Raw genomic sequence first — 13,910 nt, 5'->3', positions numbered from 1 at the left:
TGCTGGTCCAAAGTAGGGGTTTAGCAAATGAAAGCTGACCAAAAAAATCCTCCTCCTTTCTTAGCTACTCACGTTTAATGCTTGTGTTAACATTCTACTTGTGTGGTTGTCAGTGGAAACAGTAAAGACAAATGTAGAAGTTTAGATTCTTTTGTGTAACAGAAAATCAGAAACATGCTTCAGTTTGCCTTTTTCTCTGTAAGTAACCAAGGACGACTCCAAAATCTAATTATATACTTCTCTTGGCAAATCATTGTTATAAATGAATTGGAGTCAGAAGGAGGTACCTAGTTCTCACATTTCTTTCCTCAGAATGCAGTATTTGTGTGGTAAGGTACCAAATGGATGCTGAGAAAGCAGCAGGCTGCAGACTTTGTTCAAACTTTTCAAACCCAATTCAGAATCTTTATTGAAAAAAAAAATAAATCACAGCATCTCAACTGTTATTCAAACACATTTAATAAACAAAGAGAAACAGTAGCAAAGGGCACTGACACATGACAAACTGTACAAAACCTCCAGGTTTGCAGGCAAAACCCAAGGGGAGGAGCCCACGGCCCAGCTGCAGGACTGGGGAGCTGCTCCGTCCCATCGCCCTGCAGCCAACCATGCCCCCTTTGCCTCAGCCCACTCAGTCACCCCTGAGAAAAATCGATTTTTAAAAATGTGCAGAAACAAAGACACTTTAAGAGGTTATTTCCAGTCTTGCCATAATGGAACAATTTAGGCCACTGGGAAAGTTTAAAAAAAAGAACCCAAAGTGTCATACTCTCTGTTCCCAGGACTAATGATTTAAAGTGAACTTACCCAAGAGGCACGAGCACCCTCGGCTATCCAGTGGATCTACCCTTGCTCACCTACTCTACTCACCACAACATGCTACCTTTTTTAGAGTGAATGGGACAAATTTTGTTGTTAATTCAGTGCTAGTTTTGATATAGTTGTGACTGAGTGAAAGGCAATGGAAGGAAAAGCCCTGTCTTGAGCACAGAAGGGATGCAACTGGTGCATAATGCTGAGACCAGCCTTGGTCTCAGGGTGAAGGTGACAATAGCACAGTCAGGAAAGGAGAAATCCTCCTCTGGGAATGTACCTGCTCTGGATGGACTGCATGCCTGGTCCTAAATATTGCCCAAGAACTCAAGTGTCCAGTACCAATGATTGGTTTTCTACCATAAACCTGTTCTGTTGAACGTAAAGACCCTGCAATCAAACCCGAAGAGTCTTCAGTCCCCTGGCATGTCGTTGCTGCAGAGAGCAGCACGGAGGGAAAACCAAGATGCAACTTGGATAGTCTTCCTTGTGCATGTGAGTTCAATAGCTGTTCTACTCAACCAGTAACGGTGGGTTTTAGGCTCTCTGTGGTTCAGAGGGGAGAGTGATGACATCACTCTTGCATCAGGCAATCCTCCGGTGGGCTTCACCACATACGGCATTTTTGGTGATACAAAAAAAGCAACGAGGTATCGTTTTTATCTACTTGAGCTGTACTGGACAGAAAGTCTCCCTTTGCAACTAGCGTTGCTATGAGCTCTGTGGTTCCAACAGCAAGGTGCTTGGCTGGCATCAACGTGACAAAGCAGCTCCACCAGTTCCTGTTGCCTTTAGTTTGATATTTCTTGACCAGTTCCCAGAAACTCCCTCCTCTGAGGAAGGGAAAGAAGACAAGTGAGAGTGTTAAAGGGCTTTCGAGGCTGCTAACTTGTATACATGCGCTTCTCGATTTCTTAGCTGCGAGCACAGATGGATGATGACTGAGGCTACAAGATACTGACAGAGGAGAGATATCTATACACATCACAGTGTTATTTAGGCCCAGCCAAGGCAGACGGTCTAATCACACCAATTCCATCTCACCGCGTTATAAACAGGGAAGAAGAAGAGCTGGGTTCTTCAGCGTGATGGCAAGCCAGCTGCGTTTCAACAGCCCACAACTGACACAATGTGAATTCAAAGACATTTGGCACAGTCTGTTGTTACCAGGATTAAACTAGCACAAATAATTAACCAGTCTTTCTTGAGAATGAGGCAAAGCCTCCACCAGAGGAGGTACGTTGGCAAAGCAGGGTGGGAGAGGACAGGCAAGAGTACGTACAGGAGAACTGGAGAGAGGCAGGGAGTGCAGCGGTGTCGCTCAGTCTTTGCTGCGCGGTTTGTTTGCTGAACTGGTTGATGGACCGTTGGTAACATTCTGCTACTGCAAGGCCCTGTCAGCAACAAGTGATAAGATGAGAAACCTGCCTAATTCTATCTCAAAACTTTAAGGAGACCACAGGTAGCTGAATTCCTCCAGAAAGAAGCCCACCTCCTCAGTCCAGTTGAGGAATTTTCTGATACCTTAGAGAAACATCTGCTCTGAGCTTGTCAATGTCTGAATTCTAGCATCTCTGAAGCTTTGCGTTTAATGTCAGTTTGGGACTTGACTCAAAAAGACCCAAGTGCCTGGACACCTGGGCTACAAAGAACAAAGCCAGGATGAAAGGGGAAAAACATGCAGCAAATTCCTAAGAAATTCCATTTACCAAACTAGGAGGGACACGCCCTTGGTTAGGGATGGCACAGAGGGGAACCAGTGACTGCAGTTTGGCTAAGATTAGAATTCGAGAGAGGCACAAACGAACATTTTGCACATCCATCCAAGGCATTCAAAAAAAAAAAAAAGTCACAGAAGTCAACACATCACTTTGGACGAGAAACATTACAACAGTTTGGCAACTTTTCACCAAACCCCCCCCACCCCAATTCTGTGATGCCCTCTGTAATTTGACGTGATCTCTTAAAGGTGGGGACATGAGGGGGCTGCAGATAAATCACTGCAGATAAATAGGGAATCTCCTCCGCAAGGGATCTCATGGGTTAAAACAAACCTACTTGCTTGCTACAGTACAAAAGAAATTCTGCCTGAAGTCCTCCCTTAGTGGGAGGGAAGGAGACAGAGCCCGCGCTGCTGGAGACAAACAAGGCAAAGCTGAACTTGGCAGCAACGAGTCCCTAACCTTGTGACTTTGCACCAGGCTAAGATATGGCCATGGCAGGGTACTGGAGGGGAAGATGTCACCACGCTTCCTCAGTAGGTAAGTGTAAAGGACACTATCACTCTATCGCTATTCTGGGTGCACACAGGTCTCTTTGTTTATGCATGCAAAGTAATGAGCTTTGGAAAATGCCAGGAGCCCGTATGTAATAGCGTTAACAGTGAGACCCACATTAGGTGTACGTACAACTCTGCTCCCCTTAGTATCTGAACTCAGCTCTTGGGAACTGAACAAGGAACAAATACAAAGCAAGAATGAAAAAAGGTTGCGTGGGGTTTTTTTACGAGTGGTTGTTTTGTCCCTCCTTTTAAAGCCCTGTTCTGATCTGGGGGGGCTGGCTGGTCAGGAGGGGGAGCACAGCAAGGTCCCTCTGCTTTTCTGAGTGGCACACCTGGGTGCAAGAAATGGCACAGCTCAAATACTGATCTTCCCACCCACGCCAGCCTGTGGAAAATGGGACTGATGACACGGGCCGGTGAACCTGAGCAACCTTCACAAAGGCTCCGACTGGGAATCCAGCCCAGCTGTTGTCTGAAAAATTCAATACAGCGCTGGCCAAGAAAATAAAACAAATACTTATGGAAAGGACTATCCAACTGGAAGAGTCTTTTCCTTCCTTGGTTTCCAGGGTAAGAGGGAAGCCTTTGGTTATGACCAGAATTATTCACCATTGGCAGGACAGGCTCGGCTTTGCTTTGCATTAGCTTGGTTACTGTACAAGGGCAAGGTTGCACTGCGGAGAGACGCTCTGCCCAGCTAGACTGCCCTTCTGACATCTGGGAGCTTTAACGGCGGAGCAGACACTTGAATTACATCCGGGATCCTCGCTCTTGAAGAATCTGAAAAAGAAGAGAGCTTCTATAAATACCTTGGACAAGTTTAGCTGCAAAAGTTCATGTTCAGAGTCTTTTTGCAGAGACAGGAAAGTGGCCTAACATAAGAGTAGCTTGCTGGCTTTTATGCTACCATAACAAATGATGGGCTGGCTAAAGCTGACTGAGCTCCTTTTCTAGAAATTCTGCTCAGCTGCCTGCCAGGAGGTAAGAATGTTGTTGTTTGTGGCTATCCTGGGGGGGAAAAAAAAAAAAAGAGTGGATTGAAAGAGCAAAAAAAAAAAAGCTTGTTTCTCCCTGCAATATCAATCAATCTCAATGATCAATCTCAACAGTCCTTGCTATGCTGTCCTCCTTTTTCAAGTCTCTTTCCTCCAATTTTTTTGTCTTAATTTGAAACGTACAAAGAGCCTTAGCTCTTGTCCTGCAGTAAAACAGGAAATCTTTCAAGAGAGGAAGATCACACATACAGGAGGAAGTAGGAAAGCTGGTACACAGAACTGCTACCACAAATTATGGATCCGCTAGTGTAAGAAGGGTTTTTTCTTTGCATAGGGGAACTCAAGTCAATAGATCTGAGCAGATGCCTTACCTTTGCCTTCTCGCTGGGCTCCTTGACAATGCCATTGGTAGAATTGTTGAGCTCCCTGGACACAACACAGAGGAATTCTGCCTGGTCTTCGTTTCCATAGTTATAGGAAGATCCAATGCTGATTAACTATGCAACAAGAGACAGCCAAGGTAACTATCAGTCAGTCCTGACTTTTGCTTTACTCCTACAATTGCTCAGTGAGGTATGACTGCCTGGTGATGCCTGTTCTGCACCCGAAGTGCATCCCTGCAGCCTGCTGGGTCACAGGCTTTGCCGTGTGTGAGGCAGCCACACAGCCGAGCTCCAGAGCCCTCTACTGGCACCTGAGCCCCGGGAAGAAATTCCAGCCTGAAACGGTAACGCTGAACACAACAGAACGTTTTCCAATTACCGAGGGCAGAAAAAGAAAAACCATGCCAGATTTTGCAGTATATAATATCCAGCTAATTCAGATATGGGACAGGCAATGCAGACTTCCCGGTCCAGACTACACTGAACTCTGCTCTCAACTTGCCTTTTCACTTTGATGTGTAAAAACCGGAAAGGCAATTCTTTACCACAGGCAGATGTTAGATTAACTAGAGGACATGTGGCAAACTGGCACCATTCTTTATGTAGATGCTGTCAAGACAGAGTTTGATATCTGTATAAATGGGATTATATTCTATTACTGTTGTGATGAGGGGTCTGGACTCGAGCCAAGAAATCCCATCTGTCTCATTTATCACTATTACATTAAAAGGACATCCTGGAGTACAGAGCTAATTTGTCATTTACAACTCAGTTCTGCTTTCCAGACAATAAATCTAAGTAATCTGTAGAAAGCAATATGAATCTTCTCAACTGTGTATATCTAGGAAACTTTAATATGCAGCGTGCACCCTAACTTCCATGTCCTAATGGCTTTTAGAAAAGACAGCTCCATATTTGAATATGAGACAGATGCAGCCAACAGCCTTCCCAGACAGATGACAATATGGTTACAGTGCAGCTGCAGGAAGACTTGGACTGTTGTACCGACAGACCTTCAGTACAGCTTTAAATAAGTTTTGATATTTGTGCTGAGGGCAAAAGGTAAGACACAGGATAAAAAAGGTTTGTTTTTTTTTTTCCTTTTGCTTCCCTGCTCCCTGCCTTGACTGTTTAGGCTCTTGGATATTTCAATACCACACACCACTATTTACTCAACAAAGTATCTTTTGATGAAGATAGAAATTTTCCAGACTGCTGAACTGTAGGTGGACAGGAGAATGAATTTGTTTAAAATACCAGATTTCTATTTCATCGTTAATTTAAGGAGGATTGAATGGTACAAGGCAGAGGACCTGACAGGCCACATGCTCCTCCGAGAACCCAAGCCTGCCAGACAATAAGGCTGCAACAGCTTTTACCACTTCTGGATTTCCTGCAAGTTTCTGAACACTCTTTTGGATGTTACAAAATGACTGGATCCAAGGAGCCCACAAAGGGAATGTCTGCTCTGTTCAATCCCTGGCACCCGGGCTAAGATTTAGCAACAGGCTCTCTTTGCCCTCAATATGTAGGTCTGTTGCCGTATTTCCTAACGTGTCTCAGCATGCCAAGTGGTGTGATTTGGGGGAGGGTAGCAGCCATGCTGGGTTGCACATCTGGGAAAAGACCTTGGCAATAGGCTGCAGCTACAATGTGCCTCCCAAAGGGCCCGTTTCAGCACGGGACGCATCCTGTGCTGCACCACTGCTCTGGAACCCAGCCTGGACCATCTCACAGCTGGAGAGAGGCTGTACAAGGTCTAGCCTCCATCAAAGCATCGTGTCTGTCTGTCCTGTTTAGGCTTGCTGCCCTTGGGGGTGTTTGAGCTGAATGCAAGTCCCAGGGGAGGGCAAGAACAGTTCCTGATGGTGGGAGTGTGCTGGAGTGGGATCTGCAGGAAATTTTCCTGGTGCTTGCAGTGTACGGGAAGGAGGAGGCTGGCAGGGATCTCTGTTGTTTGTGCAAAGATTGTGGTTGGCAGAGGGAGGGAACAGAAAGGGAACGCGCTAGCATTTGCTTGGAACCAGTATCTTGACCCTATCGTTACAGATTTGAAAAGCAAGACTAGGAAAGAGGTAAGCATGCAGATGCCTGTGTAGGCACTGCCTATAGCCTTTTGGTTTTGGGGGTGTATATGCATATGTGTGACAGGCAACATCTGTTAAGTACATTTTCAGACAGCAAAACCTGGTTGTTGCATTTCCATAAAGCAGCTAGTGGCTCTTGGTCACAAGATTTCACTACTGGCTTACAGGGGCAAGAGGGTTTTTTTGCTGCCTCTCCACTACGCAGTAGGAGTTTTCAGCCATTACAGAACAGGTATATATGAACAAGTGATGCAAAGTGCTGTTGCCAATCCTATGCCTCGCTTTGTGTCAGCATGTTTCCCACAACATCCACTTGTACTGAAGCTGGACTAATTGGCAAGACAGCAGAGCTGTAATGCACAGAGTCTATTCTGCAGTTTCTTAATATGGTGTTAACATGCAGGCCAGCTGGTTTCCAGTTCTCTGTCCTCCTAAGAGGCCTGTAGCTGATTCCAGAAACCAAATTTGGAACCAATGCAATATGTGACTTCAGTGACACCTAGCCCTGAAACTGGCTGCGTTACAAAAGAATCTGCAGGAAGTGTATTTCTCATGTCACTCAGTGCCTCTTTAGCAAATGCAGGAGTCATGGCTTTCAGCTTCCAGAAAAGTCGTGCTGTGTTCCTTCATAGCTCTATTAATTTTCCTGGATAAAACTGTTGTACTGGGGCCTGGTATATGCGATGAAATGCAGAAGGGAAGAATTGCTCTCGGATCTGACAAGGATACAAGAAGTCCTGAGAGAAAATGAAATCTCTTTTGGCAGTTTGACTGAATTCTGCCTTTCCCTGTCGGTTATTCTACACAAGTGGGCTGTTGCTCGGTTCAGACTGCTTCTTCAGAAGAGCTGAGCAGTGTGAAGTGTAATTCAAGAGCAAACTCTGCTTATTGCATATGCAGCTTTCAAAGGGATTCTGCCGTTCTTTGGTAACGGTACCTGTTCAAATTTCCACCCATCGGACATAGTGGACACCATCTGTGTGAGCTCTTCCTCTTGGCACTGCAGGACTCTGTACACGTGCTTCACAGGTCCCTAAAGCGTGAAGAATAAAAATAAGTGTGACTTTAGTAATTATTATACTAGTATCAAGCTAGGAAATTAATTAGCCTCTCGTGGGGGTCTCCTGCTCTATCGTCTTGTTATCCAAGGAAGTCTGAGCCCCACAGATGTTCTGAGGTTTCATCCTTCTGACCACCCAACCAATTATAAAACCGGTAGATATGGTTGGCACACTTCTCTTAAAAGCCTTCTAGTCATCTAAGGGCCAGTGAAAGCAAAAAAACTTCTTTGGCTTTCAAAGCCATTTACCGCTTTTTGAATTTGTCTTCTAAAACTGAATCTACCGGGTGTGTTAGTATCAGCTGAGCAGCAATGGGAAAAATTGCCACAGACAGAGATACAAAGGGAAGAAAATGGTTTAGAGAAGGAAGAGTTTGAACTATTCTTTACATACCAAAGCAGCACGTTTTGCTTTGTAACTACCTCTTTGCTCCTGGCCCCTCTAGTTTAACTGTTCATTGTCTTTCCCTGCAGTGCTAACAAGACTACTCGGTGGTCTGTGCTTATAAAACCATACTGGATACTCTTTCCTAGCTGTGCCCTGCATCTACCTACATCCCTCATTTCCCCCTGTTAAAGATGACTACCAAACCAAAGAACTGCCGCTAGAAGTGTCTGCAACAGCCACATGCCGCCTCCTGCTACGCTACAGAAAATGACCAACTTCATAATGCAAATGTTCCTGTGCATTACTTGAGAGGTTCTGTTCTCGTTGTCCCGTATCCGTTCCTTCACCAGCCGCACAAGAGATGCAATATTGTAAAACTCGGCTTCTTCCAGTACCCCTAGGAAAGGAACCAGAATCAGAGAGAAACTGTTACTTTGTACAGGCTAGAATGAAGATGATTCTGCTACAAGGATGCAACACCTGCTCCTGACTCCAAATCTAACCCAGATGTCAGAAAATCCCCAAATACTGAATAGACTGATCTTTAAGAAAGATTGTTCCCTTTTTCCCGGGATCATCAGAAACCTCGTGGTACAATCCCTATTTTGTTTGCACAGCCCCATTAGGGCATAGTCACCAAAGCTGCCTGCTTGTGGAGAACTGCTGCCTGGGGAGGGAGAGAAGTTGTTCTAACAGACCTTTTGCTCTGCTGACATAAGCCTTGAGCTAAGCAGAACAGCGCTGGGTTGTGTTGTAAGCTGCAGGCCTCTGCTTCCAGGAAGATACAGAACCTAATGATTTAATCCTTGTTGATGAGCAGCCTTCTGAGAAACTAATGGTACTAACAGCACTACTACGGCTTGCTCACACCCTTACACACCACCACGTCAGGAACCCCGTGCGCTCAGGGAAGTTTCTGATGATGGCACCCGGTTGCTGCTGTCAAACAGCGCTTGCTGTTCTCACCCCGTATTCTTCTCTTACCTTCTTCTGCAAGCTCCTTGTTTATGATGAGCTTCCCGTGTCGGAGGTAGTTCAGTATTGGACCAAAATACGTGGGGTCTCTATCGATAAGATACGCCCCTGTCTCATCCTATTGAGTGTGTACAGGAATGAAACAAGGATGGGTAATTGGTACCAGGAAAAAAATAATTTCAGTTGAAAACAATAAACTGAACAGTTTCTCTTTGAGAACCTGGATTCATTTGCCTGTGAAAGGTGTACTAACAACTCCACATTTAAACCAACTTTTTTTTTTTCCCCAGTATCTGAACTCAGCTGCAAATGTTGCAGCTCAATAACGCTAGCAGGTTCAAATGAAGCACTTCTACGAACAGAGTGTACATACCCGGAGAGAAAAGCAGGACTTCACTGTAATAATAAAACCCAAAAGCTGGCAGTTGTCTTCTGTCTAGATTTGTTTTCCAGACTAGTTTTACTAGGAGACTCTAGAGGAAAACCGAATCTCCAGTTCTAGCTAACAGCACATGATAGTTTTAGTAGCTCTCTTTTTCTTCTTTCTACTACTGAAAATGCACATTGCAGTGCACCAGCTGTGTCTCTAGCGCTACAATAACTATTGTCATCAAATAACCAACAATTCACAACAAAAAGCATCTCTTGAGCCAGACAGGAAATGCTGACAAAGCCTGTCCAGAAGTCTGTCATATCACTCCCTTAAATCACTTTAAAGCAACATTTGTCCTGCCAATCAGTCTGCTCTAAAGCAAGTAAAAACTGTGACAAACCGTTCTGAAATGTCATCTCCTTAAGTCACTGATGCTGGTGACTTCTATTTTGATCACAACCAGGATTTATCTTTTGATTAAACTCTGACAAAATGACAAGACACCCGACTAATTCTCAGTCTGACCTACCCACAAAATATTTACAAAACCTTGTGCAGCAGATCCTACAGAAAACCTAAAATTACAACAGTAACTGTTTACAGAATCCTTACGATAGACTGCAACGGCTTCAAAACTATCCACCTGCGTAAGGAACGTGCACTGTGATCTTTTATGAGGGCAGCGGTGCCTGCAGCACCAGGGTGTTACAGAGTGGCGGGCTCCCCCCCGTTCTTGGGGACGCGACCAAATCTGTGGCCGTGTAACGGGACACAAGGGACGAGGACTTGGAGTCTGTCAGAGCAATGTGTAGCCCCGGGGACCGTGGCAGCTGGGGCTGCCGTGGAGATCGGTCCACCCACGCCGCAGGTCAGGGGCTGCCGGGGCTGTAGAGCAGCGTTGGGGGTGCTGGCCCCGGGGACACCGGCAGCGGGGGCTGTCACCCTGCCCGTGCAGCAGGTCGGGGCGCTGCCCCCCGGTGACACCGGCTGCCGCGGGGGCTAAGGCGGCTCAGGGAGGGACGGTCGCGGTCCCGGGGTGGGGTGGGGGCCGGCCCCGCCGCGGCCTCACCTTGTCGGAGCCGAGCTCGGGCCCGTCCTGGCAGCAGAGGCGGCACAGGAAGGACTTGGGCTCCCGGCACAGCGTCTGCCGGGTGCTCACGAAGTACGTGCCGCCCACGTTCAGGCGCACCCACTTGGAGGCGGCGGGCGGCCGGGCCGCGCCGGGTGGCGACAGCGCCCCGGCGGAGCCCGCCGCCGCTCCGGCCGCACGGGGGCTGGGAGGCCCCGGCGCCCCCCCAGGGCCCGGACTGGGCGTGCGGCCCCGCGGCGGCCCCTCCGCAGCCGCCGCCAGCTCGGCCATGGCGGTACCGCTCAGCGCCTCCGCGCCGCCATCACCGCCCGCCGCTCCGCCCCGCTCCGCCGCCGCTTCCGGTGCGCGATCCACTTCCGGGTCAACAGCGGCGGTTACCGGGAAGGAGGGGAGGGACGCTTTCCGGTAGAGCCTCGCCCTGATTGGGTGGCGGGGGCGGGACTTCCGGCACTGCTGGCGTCTGCGCCTGGGGACGGCGGTGGCGGTCAGTGAAGGTGAGAGCGGGGCCGGGAAGGGGCCGGGAAGGGGCCGGGGGGGCGGGAAGGGGCCCTGGGGGCGGCGAGCGGCCGGAGAACTGGGGAGGGGGATCCGGGATTCCCGGGGCTGGGGGAGAGACCAGGCCGGGGCGGGCCTGGGCGTTGCGAGGGGCGGTGGAGGCGGCGTGAGGCCGCGGCGGGGCCGGGCCGGGCTGAGGGGCGGTGGTGCCCCGTGTCCCCGTCCCAGCCCGCGCCCCTCGGTGCCGGCGTTCCCGGGCCGGAGCCGTCCTGCCCAGCCCCGCGGTTGCTGGGCCCTGCTCGCCACCCCCTCCCCAGCGTAGCCCACCCGCTGTGCTCTCTCCTGGGCGCAGGCTGGAAGCATGGCGGGCCGCAGAGCTGCCATCAGGGCCATCGACTGGGCGGCCTTCGCCGAGAGGGTGCCCCCGAACCAGCGGGCCATGTTCAACGCCCTGAAGACCCGCAGTGACGCACTGTCAGCCCGGTGAGTGTCTGCCCGGTTCCCGCCTGTTCAACCCCCGAGCTGAACCATTCAGCCTTTGCGGTTCCGGCTTGAGCTGGTGTCGGTAACTGTGGTCTTGCAGAAGTGTCCTGAGAGGCGTTAAAGCAGGTCACCTTCAAGAGAGCTGGTGGTTTTTTTTTGGTGAATCATCTTTATTTAGTCCTCCCTGGGACGAAACAATAGCTGCAATGTTAAAAAGCAGTTCTGTCAATGCAGTCTGCTTTTGCACGTTCAAAATGTTTTGCAAGTTTTGTTATTCTGTTAAATGCTGTACAAATTCTTGAGTCTTTTCAAATCCTTCAACATCCACTCCTTGATATAAATGCTGTTAGGTATTACAATTAATATTGCTGATTGCCTCTAGCTCAGGATTGTGAAAACTGCCTGATCCTTTCTTACAGGGCTGCACCAGAGGTGCTGTGTAGTAGTTTGAAGTGGAGCAGGGCTGCAGGCTGAGCTCTTCTTGTCTGTATAGAGAAGTCTGTCTCAAGGGCAGAGGGATTTGAAGAAATGACTCATTGCTGCTTGTTAATCAGAGACTTGAAAATATTTAAACTAAACATAGCAGACTCTGTTGACACTCTGGAAAGTAGCTGTGGCAAAGAGCAACCGATAGCACAAGGTTACTTGTAGTGCTGGCTGTGACTGCTGTCCTCCATCTCTTTAGGTTGGCCGCCCTGCCAGAGAAACCCCCGACCATCGACTGGGCTCACTACAAGGCTACTGTTGCTAAAGCTGGCATGGTGGATGAGTTTCAGAAGAAGGTCAGTCTTCTTGTCAGCTGGGTATTGCTCTTCGGAAGTTTAAATGGGGAAAATCTTTAGTGTTGAGGGAAAAGCACCAGAATTGGCAGAGGAGGTGGGTTTTGGCTGGTGGATGTCCCAGCTTTACATCCTGTGGTGTCACTAACCTTGAGGAGGTTGCTGTTGTGGTTTAGCCATCTTTCAGGAGGAAACCTGTGGCACTGCATGGCAAGAAAGTTGGTGAAAAAACCTCCTGGCTGCAGGAGTGGATTCGGGTAGTGCCTCCCCTGAAGCAAACGTTCAAAGCATTTCTGTAACTCACTGAATGGAAGAAAGTGGCCAGTGTGGCTCTGCACACTGTGAAATGTGTAAAACTAGTGGATGCCTGCAGGGGTTGCCATCCTCTCTAGAAGCAGGAGTTGGAACGCACGAGCGAGGCTTTTGCACTTACTGACCTCACGTGGATCTGGGAACTTTGTCTTGGGGGAACTAAGTCTGTGATATGATAAGTCTTTGGCATTAGACTTCCTTGCTTCCTTACAGCGCTGTGCTTTGCTCCTACAATGCTGTGATGGGTGTGTGTAGTATTGTGTGTCCTGGTGGTGGTATGCAGTACAGATTACTTTAAGCTCACAGGTGAGCGGTGCTGCTTGTGAAGGACACAGTCGAGCTGCAGTGACCAGTTTTAGAAAGCTCATTAATTTAGACGGCTGTGAGCGTATCCTAGGAAGAAAAGAGGGAATGCTCCCCTGCTGCAGGGGAAAATGACCTTGGTGTGAAGAATTATTTCAATCAAAATGTATAAAAATTTTTCTCTTTTGATTTATAGTTCAGTGCACTAAAGGTTCCTGAGCCGGTGGATACACAAACTGCCAAAATTGATGCCCAAGAGCAGGAAGCTGTAAGTGTTTAAACTGTTCCTGAATGCCTGGGTTGCCTCTGACTTCTCTGAGGATGGGAAGGGGCGAGAGGGAAGGGATGTGCTGTATGTGCATCTGCATGGGCAGCCTGAGCTCGAGCATGGCTCTGGTCTTCGTACGCGTCTCTGGCTGTTGGCTAAGCAAGAGGATCTCTGAATGTGGAGGGGTTTGGCTGTTTGGGATTTGATTAAGATTCTGTCCGCTTACCTCGTGTAATGATGATAAGTTTTAATGGCAAGTTAAAGCCTGGGGCTGCAGGTTTCTCTCTAGGTCACTGTCTTTATCATAACCGTGTTCCTCACGTCCTCTGCTTTCCTGCAGGCAAAGACCACTGCTGAATATGTGCAGGCTTCCAAAGCTCGTATTGCCCAGTACGAGCAACACGTAAGTCTGGACTTTGCTTAGTGAATATTCTCTTTAACCCAGCCGGGCACACACCTTGTTGTTACTCGAGTGTGTGCTTTGCTCTTTCTTGCTCATAAGTGACTTGTAACGTGTTTGTCTCTGTTCCCACTTCAAGCTTCAGAAGCTCAGAAGCATGATCCCCTTTGAACAGATGACACTTGAAGACTTACATGAAGCCTTCCCTGAAACCAAACTGGACAAGGAGAAATATCCCTACTGGCCTCACAAGCCAATTGCTGATCTGTAAACTTGTCTGGAAACAGTTTGTCTATCGACTGTCAGACTCAATGATCTTTTAAATAAAATGGTTTCCCTCCTGGCTGTGGCTTAGATCTTAGACACGAGGTTGCAAGGTTTTGAGACACGTGGAACAATACAGTAACTTGCAAACAGCCTCGTTT

General features: G+C 48.2%; 2 protein-coding genes across 2 annotated transcripts; one reads left to right on the top strand and one right to left on the bottom strand.

Annotated features, from left to right (window-relative positions):
- Positions 1–372: 372 nt before the first annotated feature.
- KCTD2 (potassium channel tetramerization domain containing 2) lies at positions 373–10,802 on the bottom strand. The gene is made up of 6 exons (XM_075771103.1): positions 10,425–10,802; positions 8,992–9,100; positions 8,313–8,404; positions 7,497–7,592; positions 4,461–4,586; positions 373–3,874 (listed from the first exon to the last, which is right to left on the bottom strand). Exons 1-6 carry the CDS (start codon positions 10,713–10,715, stop codon positions 3,845–3,847), a joined length of 744 nt encoding a protein of 247 aa, XP_075627218.1. The 5' UTR covers positions 10,716–10,802; the 3' UTR covers positions 373–3,844.
- A 21-nt stretch (positions 10,803–10,823) lies between these two features.
- On the top strand, positions 10,824–13,828 carry ATP5PD (ATP synthase peripheral stalk subunit d). The gene is made up of 6 exons (XM_075771104.1): positions 10,824–10,939; positions 11,293–11,423; positions 12,109–12,205; positions 13,014–13,085; positions 13,426–13,488; positions 13,625–13,828. Exons 2-6 carry the CDS (start codon positions 11,302–11,304, stop codon positions 13,754–13,756), a joined length of 486 nt encoding a protein of 161 aa, XP_075627219.1. The 5' UTR covers positions 10,824–10,939; positions 11,293–11,301; the 3' UTR covers positions 13,757–13,828.
- Positions 13,829–13,910: the final 82 nt, after the last annotated feature.

The sequence above is a fragment of the Balearica regulorum genome, chromosome 18, assembly GCF_011004875.1.
Source record: "Balearica regulorum gibbericeps isolate bBalReg1 chromosome 18, bBalReg1.pri, whole genome shotgun sequence".
NCBI lineage: Eukaryota > Metazoa > Chordata > Aves > Gruiformes > Gruidae > Balearica > Balearica regulorum.
This window is presented reverse-complemented; position numbering and strand designations above follow the sequence as displayed.